At 50.0% G+C, this 12964-nt stretch overlaps 4 protein-coding genes across 4 annotated transcripts; 3 read left to right on the top strand and 1 right to left on the bottom strand.

Moving 5' to 3' along the window:
• Positions 1-2163: 2163 nt before the first annotated feature.
• Positions 2164-2724, top strand: AKAW2_50128A (uncharacterized protein; the record flags this gene model as incomplete). The annotated part of the gene is made up of 1 exon (XM_041689911.1): positions 2164-2724. One exon carries the CDS (start codon positions 2164-2166, stop codon positions 2722-2724), a length of 561 nt encoding a protein of 186 aa, XP_041543549.1.
• Positions 2725-5329: 2605 nt separating this feature from the next.
• On the top strand, positions 5330-5833 carry AKAW2_50127A (uncharacterized protein; the record flags this gene model as incomplete). The annotated part of the gene is made up of 1 exon (XM_041689910.1): positions 5330-5833. One exon carries the CDS (start codon positions 5330-5332, stop codon positions 5831-5833), a length of 504 nt encoding a protein of 167 aa, XP_041543548.1.
• Positions 5834-5979: 146 nt separating this feature from the next.
• Positions 5980-6708, bottom strand: AKAW2_50126S (uncharacterized protein; the record flags this gene model as incomplete). The annotated part of the gene is made up of 1 exon (XM_041689909.1): positions 5980-6708. One exon carries the CDS (start codon positions 6706-6708, stop codon positions 5980-5982), a length of 729 nt encoding a protein of 242 aa, XP_041543547.1.
• A 1634-nt stretch (positions 6709-8342) lies between these two features.
• Positions 8343-9202, top strand: AKAW2_50125A (uncharacterized protein; the record flags this gene model as incomplete). Its single annotated transcript, XM_041689908.1, has 2 exons — positions 8343-8376; positions 8577-9202. The coding sequence occupies 2 exons, from the start codon at positions 8343-8345 to the stop codon at positions 9200-9202; spliced, it is 660 nt and encodes a 219-aa protein (XP_041543546.1).
• Positions 9203-12964: the final 3762 nt, after the last annotated feature.

The following is a 12964-nucleotide window of genomic DNA, read 5'->3' as shown; positions in this document are numbered from 1 at the left end:
AGGAGCGTGACAGGCGGGATGTAGAGTGAGAAGACAAGATATTAGATGTCTGCTGTCAAGATTTTGACCGCAACCACATCGGGATGATTGCAGCGAATTTGTCGATGTGATGATGTTGACAGCCGCTTATTGACGTACAACAGACTGCGGAACCGCGTAGCTTCCTCGGTGTAAGTAGGGCGGTAGAGCCGCCATGCGCTGTGGTTGACGTAGGTGAGATACGCGGAAATAGGGGGTTCCTGGATTATGAGGAGGTCGAGGTTGATCGTTTGGTGGTCGTTTATGAGGGCTTCCATTCCTGCCCTAGATTTCATGATGTTCAACTGTAGGATACGGAGATTGTGCGAGGTCACTGGGAGGACCGGGGGGTGAGGGGCTTCTGGCACCTCCGATCTCCAGTGGGATGTTCCTCGTTGCAGTCTGAGCACCGGGGTCTTACCCCGGGGAAGCAGTGACGTTGATCATGGGGTCCGGCGCAGTGTCCGCAGCGGAACCCGCTCCGTACATGACCAGGCGAGGTGGCCAAATTGTTGACAGCGACGGCACCTCTTTCGTTCCACCCGATATGGTTCCACGCTCCCGATGTATCTCTGTCCCACCAGAAGTCCATTGTTGAGAATCATCTCAGCGGCTTCCGGGGTATTTAGCCAGATGCCCATCGTTGCGGAGCGCCCTAAGGGGATTTCTTTCGTCTTCAGCCACGCGATATCTTCGATCTTGTATCCTTTCCCCGCTAGGTTATTTTCCTGCATGATCCTTTCGATGCTATCCTTTATTACTGTCGAGATCGAAATCCTCGGTCGGGACGCGGTGCACTACGACTCCGAAACGGGGTTTCACGAGTTTCGTCTCATTGCCTAGCTCTTCCAGCCATTCAGGATTGTTTCGGGCCGTTGTCGCTGACTGTTCGTCTCGAAACCGAATCACGTAGCCTGTTTTAGTGGTCCCAATTCCCGCAACTTCGGTGTCCTTGGTGGCTTCCGCATGCGACAGAGCCGCGCGGATACGCGTGTTGGCAACATCGGTAGGCAAGTACCTCGTGAATGCTTCGTGGTCCCCATTGTCTGCGTCTTCTGTCGGGCGTGCTGTGCTGATCCGAATACAGTTCGGTTCCTTTCGGGGTCGGGGCACTCTCTGTTCAGCCTCTCCGCCTGCCGCCTCGGCTGCGACCGCGGCCCATGTTTTGGGCTGCGGGGAGGCTGCCCAGGTGTCAAATTGTGCTAGATAACTGTTTGTCTTTTACCCGAGCGCTGCCTTTGTCGGCGTTTTCTGCCTGGCGAGTCCGCCTTACTAATAAGTTAACTAGCAGGGGTCCGTAACAGAGAAGAAAAAAGAAATAAAAATAATATTTATGTTAATATCTAGATTTCTGGATTCTTTAATTAAGAAGAAGGATCTAGATATCGAAAAACAATATTAGTTATTAGAACAGCTTTACTAGTGTTACAGACGCCTGCTAGTTACGCTATTAGCAAGGCGGACTCGCCAGGCAGAAAGCGCCGATAAAGGCAGCGCTCGGGCAGTTAACAACTCTTATCCAGTAGATACATGCATTCCTATGGATTCGTGCTGTCGGGAATGGAATAGGAAAAAACCTGGCTGAAGCAACCAAGACACGTAGCACGCTTCAGAAAGCAACACGAAAATGTGCTAGTCCATATATATATATATCAATCTTGAGCCAGATGCGTATCTATATCGTAAGATATATTCTGGCCGTACAGTAATTTAGAATTCTGGAGTCAGCGAAGAGCCACGACTGTGGGGACACGTCACTGACACAACAGCCATTTGCTGATTAAGCGTGCGTTCGTTTTGCCCCTATATAACGAAGACCCGCCGCCGCGTAGCTATATCAGAATTCATGTGCTTTTCTCTAGTTAGCATCCTGTGATTATCTATAAGGTCCATCATCTATCGATATTTTCACTCACCAAAGCGCTTACTAGCATTGTAAAAGCCCATCTTGAGTCCACGCGTGAACTTTCTACTTTTCTTGGAGCCCAGACTGCAACACTTGCTCTCTTTGGGTCTGGTATAAGCAACAGGCGAGTGGCCCTCACAATCAATAACTTTAGATAATCATTTTATACAAGTCCACCTGAATAAGAACACTCACAGATTATGCTATGTAAGAGAGATTCTAATCTCGTCTCTAGATTTATGATGGATGAGGTGAAACGACTCGAAGATCATGCGCGGCGTTGCCTTCGGATGCAATTATTTGACCCTGGTTGCGATGCCATGAGAGAAGCCCAGGAACTCTGGAATCCCGCCCTTGGTGTTGCTAAACCCGCGTTCTCTTCCGATGAACTACGGCAGATCGAGGTTGGCAAAGTGCAGACATTGGAGAACTTGGCAAGACTGTTCTTGCGAAACCAATTCTTCGACGCTGCTCAAAATGCCATGGAACGAGCCCAAGTGCATTGGAGTATTGGCATTGGAATACCTAGACCGGGTTTCTCAACAAACGAACAAAGCCGAATTCAGACACCTTCGTTCGGGGAGGGACTGAAGTCTAGGAAGGCTCTTGATCGCTTAGAACGGAGAGTGGTGATATCAATGGACAACTGTGCGATATGTATTGACATAATGGCTCCAGGCCAAATGGAGGTTCTGGGCGAATGTGGACACCGGTTTCATGAAAGCTGCATATGTGAATGGTTGATGCAGCGTAATGCTTGTCCATTATGCCGCAACCCGTGGCTTCAAGACCTAGCTTAGTATTCCTCAATTAAACTTTTCGCAACCTGCACCTGCCACGTACACTTAAGTACATGTATCCTTTTAGCTGAGTGATTGGCGCGTCATGGAAGTACATTTAGCCCGCTAGTCTCTTCGGTAATAATGCAGCTTTGAATAATATGACTCCAAGTATTTTCCTGTACTGAGAACTTTTATGCGAGTGAGAACCCCGAACAGAACTAAAAGCATGATTTCTATACGCAAATCAATGCCTACTATTGTTTTATATTATATAGTGCTGGAACGTGAAGCTGCTTTTGCAGTCAGCTGTTCCGTTCTGATACGTTATATTACGTTTTCTTACTGGGCACTTGTTAGTTCAAGGGCGTCTCACTCACCATGACTAGCCATATATAGTCTAGTGGGTCTTGGCGGGTAGGGTTCGAAAGCTATCGTGTATTGGTAGATACGGGAGGCGATTTCGAACGGCTCTGTACCGTCCGGAGAAGGCAGAAAAGAATGCACCTGGAAGAGTCGAGAAAAAGGAAGTTCTGGCTGATATCAAATCGAACTGTTGTTAATCGTAATTGTGGTTGCGTTGTGTGTACCGAGCGGAAACTAATCGCGGCCCGATGGCGGTTCCGCCTGCGGGTGGTCCTGAGGACACCCCGAGAACACCGGAAAACTCTGCAAGGGGCAGTGGTGAAGCTGGTAATCCACTGAGACGTCATTTTCCGCGTAATGCACTAGAAGTTGCCCAAAATTCACCTTGGGAAGCTTCTCATCCTCCCGACCTTCAGAACGGACAATGCCCCCTTTGAAACTCAATGGGACAAACTGGGATTGTGTATCGAGTATCACTAAAATCTGAATTCCATTACTTTGTATCGGCCTTTTTCATCAGGCCCACGTCTTCTCAAAATAAGCAGAAGAGTGACACCCTCGATGAGAGAAGAATGCACCTGCGCCAGAGTGATTCCCGGGCTCCACATGATTGTGGCACGGGGAGAAGCGTGACCTCCTAGGTAGCATCGAGTTCCATACGGGGCAACGCCATGGACGAATCAGTTGGCATTGCGTCGAGTGGGTAATATTTCTTTATGTCGCTGACCTGAGTCTAATGGGTTCCTAGGCCACGGCGACTGGCACGCTCGATTAAGGTTTGTTGGGGTTTTCTTAGTTCCAGCCCCACCGCTGAGGGCTTTTTACTCGCCATTCAGGGGTATAAGCCCCGTAGTGGGTTTTTGCTTGTTTGATTCTCGCATATTTCCCAGCTTCGAGGAGTCGACACAGATATCGTATGTTGATTGCGCTATTTGTGGTCTTGGAAACACTGCGCTTGCGAGGGAGTGAAGATTCAAACGTGACCTTCCGGATTACTCTATGGATGGATAAGGCCAGAACGAAAGGGTCAAATCTCCATGTTGAGGTGGAGAACCGCTGAAAGTCTCCAGGCAATCTGGCCGACCAGAACCGGTAGCCATGGTAAACTGAGGGTAACGGTGGGCAACGTACTGCTGGTACCGTGTGCTCAAGACAGAATATCTCAGTCATCGAGAGCCTGTCGGCTACGAGAACAGAGAAAGTTGTCGCTATGTTTTGCCTTGGTGGATACTGCTATCTTGAGGGCCAGGCGGTTGTGCTCGTAGCAATGGAATGGTCCAATTCTGCACTCTCTGAGTTTACTCGCATACTATTATGAGTACTCATGCTGCTTTCAGCTATCATAGTCTGTGTTGCTACAGCATTTTGAAGGTCATCAGCTAAGACCACAATAGCGGTAACTCTAGATATATATGCGTATTTAATTCTTTTGTTTTCAGATGTACGTGGCCTGAGTGGCCGATACTTATCGACTAGACAAGTGAAAAAATCCATTGTCTTGAGACTGGATGATCCATTTCTACCTGGCTCCCAGGATCAAGGCCCGGTCATGGCCACATGCACCAAGAATACGCTCGCCCTGACCAATCTTGAAGCATGCAAGGGCATCCAAAACGCATGGCATGGTTAGCACAAAGATGTTGCGGGACCCACAAAATCCTATATTGCTAGCATCTACCACAGGATATCCCCAGTCATGTCAATGAAGAACCTTTTTGTGGTTATTATACCCACCAGCCGTGCAACTGCCCGCGTCTGACTTGACCATCGCTGTGCTGTAGGGTGTGGGCAAAACTATCATCACCAGAACACGGCGAACCAAACTCGGCTCACGATTGAAATCCCCAAAGAGGGTTTCTAGAGGACGGTGGGTAAATCGCTGTTCGAGACCAAGGCCAGGCAAGGCAAGCTTCCCAGATGCGATTACTCAAAAGGGGACGGTTTTGAGCAAGTCTGGCACCATAGTACTCGCCGTATAAAAGGAGCCACTGCAATAAGTTCCGGGACCAGAAGCATCCACAACCACTCTCCCATTTCAGCACAAGCATTACCGAACGACATGAATGACTTTGATGATCGGGGACGGCCGGTCAAGCGCAAGCGCGAGGACTGGGCGGGACCAGGCCCGGGACACCGTGACAACGACAAGACGTCAAAAGCTGTTGAACCATTCCAGCAGTCGTCTAAGGTACTCACATTCTTGTCGCACGAAGCATATACAGCATTCCAGATATCGACATGAGCTGACATCTTGTAGGCCATGGCACCGCCACTTCCCAAGGAAGCGCTGTCAAAAGATGAGAAGGTCGCTTCCATTGGCCTGGCCGCCGAGGCATTCCGGCCCCTGATGCGCGAGTTGCAGCAGCTGGATGATCAAAACCCAGTCCTTGCAGAGCAAGCCGCGCGACTGGTGGCCCTCTTCCGGCGCCTCTGGGAATCGTACGTCGCGCAGCATGCCGAGAGCTCGCGCCTCGAGAAGGAAATCAGTCAGATGCAGATCGCCCACGCCTGCCTTGTCGACGAAAACACCCAGTTGAACCGTCGCTGCCAGGACGAGGAGGCCCGCTTGTGCCACTTTCGAGCAGCGATCCAAAAATTCCGGAAAGGTGTGATTGACGTGTTTGAAAAGTGGGAGAATTTCCAGATGACGGAAGCTCCGGCAGCGGGCGGTGCGGACGGACCGACGCAGGAGGAGGAGAACGTGGCAGTCATTGTGTCCGCCGTGCATGCCCAAGGGGACCAAGGCACCAGCGCTTCACAATAGAGCCGATGGCTAGGTACACGATGGACGAGAATGGCGAATGATGTGTATCAATGCAGAGTGATACTGAATCGAAACAGCTTCGTACCTTGCACCCAACCACGATGTGTTCGAAAACGCCAGAGCTGTAATCAGATATTGTAGACCCTCTATATTCTTTCAGATTCCGTAATGCTGTCTACATCGACATGAACGACACAGCCAGACGGCACTGACATTGCATAGTCGTTGTCAGTCAGCGATAACTCTGTTAGGTTCTTCTGGATGACCCAGTGTCTAATGACCGTTTCCGCAATGTTCAGTAGGCTTCGACGATTGGTTTTGGCGAGGCGTCGTATTAGCTGTCTCAGGACGGTTGCCGCAATTATAGTCTGGTCATAATATGGATGATGTCGCAGTACCAAGCGCACAAATTCTGTACCCTTGATTGATCCATCTGACGCTCGGAGTGCTTCGCTGACACAACGGCGCATGATTCTCAATTGATGCCGGCCCAATACAACACCTTTGCGGTGCACAGTGTGCCGAAAGCGCCGGTATCTCGACGTGTCCGCCGGATACAATGAAAGTAGCCGGAGCATCTCCATGTTGAAATGATTTGGTTCAGGAGGTAGGCCGCTGCTCTCCAAGACACTCTTGCGGCCACCAACATCGAGTTGACCACAGGACTGCATATCAATTCCATTTAATGTCCGCGGCGGTGCAGCTATAGCTTGCTCGCATAGCCCTGATTGGATCGTGCTTCGAAATGGAGGAACGTCGTCACCTCTCAAGTTTCGCGGTGGATGGCCACGATGGTCGAAGTTGGTGTCACTCTCGTTGGCATTGATGACCACGAAAGTTCTATCTACTGTGGGCTCTTCCACCCCGCTAGCCATGATATCAATGCTCCCGATTTCTGACTGAAATTGCTTTTGTAGGGTGGTATGGTATTCGGCTAAGGGCTGCTGTGTATATCTGCACTCTCAAGCAGCGGTGTGGTCTTCTATATAACTACGACTGGAGTGCCACGGCTGATAGTCTCTTTGAATGCCATGCCCGGGAACAAAATATGCGGGTCTGTTCACTACAGTAGTACAGGGAGGTCTCCACTGGATCGCTATGGCACCTTTCTGCGGACGGTTATCTAAGTAACAAGCGGCAGACAACACGGGGCGGGCACCTGCAAGAACGAAATGTGCCCCCGCACCACGTGCTTGGTAGTTGCAGCAGTAATTAGCTGGTCACTTTTTCTTTGCCAACGAAACCCAATATTTCATTCAATTCCGATCAACCTCCGTGGGAGCCAAAGCAGCGTCTTCGCAGTTGGCCTGGCAAATTCGATGCTGCCTCGATGATTGGTGCTTCATGTACATGGCGTTGAAGATTACTTAATGCTTCTTCCAAGCTGCATACTATGCCTCGTTCCCTAAGAAGATCCTTTCCTAGTTGCGTGCATCTCATTTTCCAGCCTTCGGATATGTTGGACCTCCGTGGCCTTATGTTGGAGGCGATCGAGCTCCGCTCGCTGTTGGTTGTTTACTCGTACTAAACGCTCAATCCTGGTAGTGAGCGACTCAGCATTATTCGACATTGGCGGACGCTGAAAAGGAAGGATAAGCGGATTAGCCTCTACACCGAAGTCCATTAAGGGGTGGCCTACCTCAGAGCCCGGTGCCACGTCTGCCGCTGCAACAGGACGGACAGCCTCGATCGACCGACCACTTTCTCTACATATTGCATCGTACAGGCCTACCGACTTATTGGCCAGACTAGTGGTTATTTGATGTGCCTTTGCATCAGTAACCGACCAGGCATACCCATCCCTTGGGCCTGCTTCAGTCGTACAGCCCGGGGATAGACCCTCACCGCAAGCCGGTCATCTAGATATGTCAGCTTGTTCAATATTGTTGAGGGGATTTGGAGGAAAGGAGTTACAGATATGGTTCGCCAGTGCCTCGCGGCATTGTGGGCGTAGCCGAGTGCGCTTTTCATTGCTATCTCGGGCCTTTGGACACTTCCCGAAGACCCATGCGAATTGCGTTCATTCGCGGTCGTCTATCAGGAACATATCGTGTCCATTTTGCTTCTTTTATCCAGCATGGCCAAGGTTGCCTCATCTTATGCGCAAGTGATGACCAAGGCGTCTAGGTACCAAGAGTATGCTTCTGTTTGCCCATGGTGAGCCCCTGCCATGTGCGGGTCGCCGACTTCAACCGCTTCAATTCAACAGTACTTGTGATCACTTGCTGAGGCAAGACGGGTTTTCGGTCATTGATTGTGCCCAGGTCTGGTCCTGGGGTACAGTAGTGGTTTGTGCAACAAAACCGAATGGGTGGAACTGCCCACAACAACCCCTCCGTCATGAACGAACTAGATCTTACCCGTTTGTCGTATGTTGGCAATTTGCCGGACCTTACCTGAAGCGGAATGTTTAATAAACCAGTAAAGTTGCCCTTCACAATTGGTTTGATAATTATATACGTTAACGAGAATGTCTAGTCGATATTAGCCCTCGTTGTCCACACGAACAATGCCAATACCCACTTATTCCACGATTGAAAGAGGTAGGCGACTAATATGCTATCTCAATAACTTTGTCAACCGTTGACCTTGTACAACTCATAGCCTTGTCTTATATACCCGCCTACGTCTTGTGCGTCGCTTGCCGCCTTGACACAAGGCGTTGGTTATGTTTTCAGAGCTTGATGTGGATGCCATATTCTTCCCTTCCAGCAAGCTCGTCTTATCATCTTCACTTTCCTAGTCCTCCTCATCGCATCAGGAGGCAAGCGAGATGTCATACCCCAGACAGCGTCGACCGACCACCCCAATCACACTGCCAGTTACCTCAGACACGAATCCTTCAGCGGATGCAGCTTCGCCGGAATTATACTCTCCGTTTTGTCCGTGCTGTACATCGTCGCCCTGACGAATGCTTCATTCGACATAAGCTACCCGTCTGCGGAACTGGAAGAACGACTCCTGCGGACCCTCACGTTCTACTCGCCTTCACCCTTCCGCATTCAAGCCATAGCTGTTCTGCCACACGATTCTCGGGTGACTAAGAACTGGTTGCTGATCGAGTTGCTCTACCATCGCGTCTTCGCGGCCCTGCCCGACCAAGGTACTATTCGCCGGGTCAGCTCGTCATACCATGCACGCGCCAGTCCCGGCGATGTGCTGCTCATCACCGCCTACCCGGTCACGCAAACGTCCTTCCGATGGCTCGAAGCAACCATAACCAAGGGCAATGAGCTCATGGCCACCGTCACGGCTCTATATGATGGACCTGTCTTGGGAGGAACGGCTGATATGAGCCGAGATCCAAGCGATCTTGCGGATGAATTTAATCGATTGACGACTACGGGCTCCGCACATGAGCGTGTCTGACGTCCAGGCCTTGAGTGAGAAGATGCAATTGGTGGGAGTGTCGGTTGAAGATATTAAAACTTCGCGACAATGATGTCTTGAGATTGTCCACGAGGAAGGTGATGCTCTCGAAGTTATCCTACACTCGCCGGATGGGTAGGGTGAGATGGCGGGTCTAGATTTGGTCTGGTACATTTAGCTGCTGGTAGCTGGCAATATATCATGAGATATTCAAGGGGATATGCTATTGTATCCATTAGTCAATCCTGCCTATTCTACCTAGTCCCCTACTGCCCAACGACAGGTATATGAGAAAGATACGAAGAGATCGAGCTCATGGTGCATCCATTTAGTCTGAATCTAGGTTTGTGAATGATCTTTGTACAGTACAGTATCTTCTTGCTCCGCTTGCAAAATTAACTTTCGCTGTATACTGTCCGAAGATGTTATGGAAGATATCTTAACTACCTCGATCGAAAGTACAGTATACCGTTACAATGTGCAAACCCCCCCCCCCCCCCGGGGTTCATATGCCTGCAACTTGTGTGTCTGCTCCAACGGGACCAGGATTCTCTTCAATAGCGGATCCGTTACCCTTTTCCTCCCCAGTAGCGATAGAGCTCTGTGGTCTGTTTCCATTATCAGATCTGTCCCGTTGTCGCAGAACATGGGTTAATATGACCTCGAACGACTCCGACTCGCGCCCGTCGTTTGCACGCTCCTGCAGAAAGTGGTCTATAACCGCGCTCATCTGCTGGTTTGTCTCATATAAGACATCTGCTAATTGGACTGCCTCGTCCCGCTCAGCAGTGGTCTCCCTCAACATCTCACGTAATGCATGACACTCGTGTTTTTCCTTTTGCTGATCACGATCCATTTGAAGCGCTTGTGCACTGATCTCAGCAACAATACGCAACGCATTCTGACCAGGCGGGGATGTGGGGGGGAAGTTGGAGACTAAACCAAGTTGGACGATGCCGGTGCCATCAGCATCGGTGGCAAGTCTGTATCATGACTTGGAGTGCTGTAAATGTCTTGAGCATGAACGAGTCCGTCTGACTCTGATTTGAGTAGTCAACCTCAAGTATAACAGCGGCAAATTTGTAACATTTAGCAAGATCGAGCAAGGGCGTTGAATTCATTTAGGTTGAGCAACGGCACGTTCTCTAGCGATGAGACACTTGCCTCCGGCATAGCATCATAATCCGGGCCAACTACAAATCCGGATTGAACAAATCGGCCCCATATTAACAACTGTCGGACATTTGGACCTTAGAACATATCTAGATTCATATAGCGCTCTCAACAAACGAACGACAAGAACCAGAAGAATGTCGTGGTCTCATCACACCTTGTCCCTTATCGTGGCCACGTCCACTAGTTGTTAACACGAGGCTATATATACAACGAGAAGTGGTCGATGCGTGAATTCGAAAGAGGCATTATGGCTGGTTTTGGAAGCTGTACTCCGAAGGGTCCATAGTAGAGATCTTTTAGGCCATATACGAGAGCTCGCTCAAGTCGAGCTCTGCCAGGTTCCGAGCTAATATCATCAAGAATGGCCAGGAGGTGCCTTAAACATTGGAATATCGAGATTTGACCGAGCATATAAGGGGCATTGAGGCTCTTGCTCAGTTCAGGCCATCATGGTGATCATGATGGCAGCGGCGTTGCCGCAAATAAACTTCAACATATCCATGTGAATATGAAATCTACTTTTCAGACACTAGAGGGCTCATTCAAGAGAGGATTCACCATGCCGCACTCCTGGCTCTGTTCTGTCAATTTTGTGCACGAAGTGTGCAACCAGTGGGGGCCTAAACGCTTCCCTCTCCCCCCCTCTCCTAGCCCTACCGCTATTCGTTGTGAGATTGTTGAAAAGTCCGTGGTAATTCTAGTATGCTTTACTCTATTCAACGTCAGCTTTGGTACCCTATGGTGGCGACAGATATCGGGAGCGAGGGAAGGTTCAAGTCTACAAAATCTCTGAAACAGCACTGGTGAAGCTGGAGTCAGGAAGCGAGCTATTGGAAGCATGGAAGAGTGCGTTGGCGCGTATGGGTGAACAACATCTGAGGCCGGGGAGAGTTATGAGAGGCGATTTAATCGTTCCCATACAGTACCATCATGGGGTGAGAGGGATTAATATCCAGGTGTTTCATAACGCGCATGACTGGTTTACCAAATATGAAGAGTAACTTGTGACTTTCGCTACATAAGTCACACATGTCCTCCAAGGACACCTCACAACCAATATCCTCAGGCCTTAAGATTCCTGGTCATTATCAGCTCTTTTTTTTACCATGACCGAAATCAGACATTCACCCAAGCAGAACTACATGTGCACTGCTAAGGAGTGTACGAAGGGATTCACCTCTATCGACGATTGGCGTATTCACGTGGAAGAATATTCCTTCAATGCCGGGCGCATATGTCTCTACGATAGCTGCGGTGAACTCATCCCAGCCAGCTCCACTGAGTCGCTTGCCTATCGGTCTCATCTCTACCTCAAGCATGATGTTGAGCCGTGCCGCACGGAAAGAACTGAGAAAAGCCTTTATCGATAAGAACTTTTGCTCTGCTGCGGAAGGAAGGATGTGGTGCGCTCTTTGTCGCAAATTGCTGGAATTGGACAACCGTGCGGGGGTCCTTGACCACTTCCAAGGGCATATCCGAGATGGATCTCAATTCAAGATCCCTGGGCAAACGAAATATCCAGACACCAACCGACCGAGGCAGGCAGAAGTTGAACCATCGGCCAGGTCCCCGAACGAAGGCAACGATGATGTTGTCGGTCTTACTCGACGCGGAATTCTTGTATGGATACCTCCTGCTTAGCCATATCTAAAGATGGGAGCTTCTGCTTGTAAGGAGGAGGATTGGGGTTGGATAGGGTATGTAGAGGGGCATAGAGGATCTTCCTGCGGCGGGAAAGGATGTGGTTCGGGCAGCGGGACCGTTCGACGCCGGACATAGCCTGGTAAAGTGGCTGGTTGGAGTGCTCCCTTGGCGGTATGCGTTGCGAGAGGTACAAGGCCTTCTACAGCCAATGCTCCTTCACAAAGGGGGCATTGACTATGGTATTTGTGCCACAGGTTTACTGTGTGGATGACTAGGAGTGATGAAAGTGCACCCGGGAGGGTTTAGTGAGATAGATCACAGTATTAACCGAGAATGGTTTGGGACACTTGCAAAGAAGTTGCCTCCTGCTTCCTGGTAAGAGATCTGCTACGGCAGACATGGCACAGTGCCCCCAGGGATTGTCGGACTGCCAGCGAGATTTGGTCCAAGAAAAGGAATTCGCCATAAGATAAACTCAGACGCTCCAGCACCATTGTCAGCTGACTGGCGATTGGTCCTTTAAAAGAGCGGTCCTGCTTGTCCAAAATTTGCCGTAATTCGGTAATTGCTTATGTGATCTCCTAGGAGGCGTGCGAGTCTCGCACAGGAGACTTCCACTTCTTAAGTGGGTGCCACGTCTACGCCAAGGTCAAGCTATTACAGCCCGTTGGTACGATTACCCAAGGATTAAAAATCACTACAGTCCCAGATCCAATATTACCTGGTCAACATGTCGTCGAGGACACGAACTGCAACCAACTCGCCCTGTATCGCATCCTATTGCAAGTCTCCAAGCTACCCTATACATGTCCTCTGTGCCTCCAAGAGTACAGCCGTTATGATAACCTCTACGAGCACCCACGAAGGAAGCCCAGCACATGGCACTGAAGAACCTGTGGTTCCGGAGTAAATGCCCAGTTTGCAGCGAACCCGCGTACCAAG

The sequence above is a fragment of the Aspergillus luchuensis genome, chromosome 5 (genome assembly GCF_016861625.1).
Source record: "Aspergillus luchuensis IFO 4308 DNA, chromosome 5, nearly complete sequence".
NCBI classification, from domain to species: Eukaryota; Fungi; Ascomycota; class Eurotiomycetes; order Eurotiales; family Aspergillaceae; genus Aspergillus; species Aspergillus luchuensis.
Note: the sequence above shows the minus strand (reverse complement) of the source record. Positions and strands in the feature narration are given on the sequence as shown.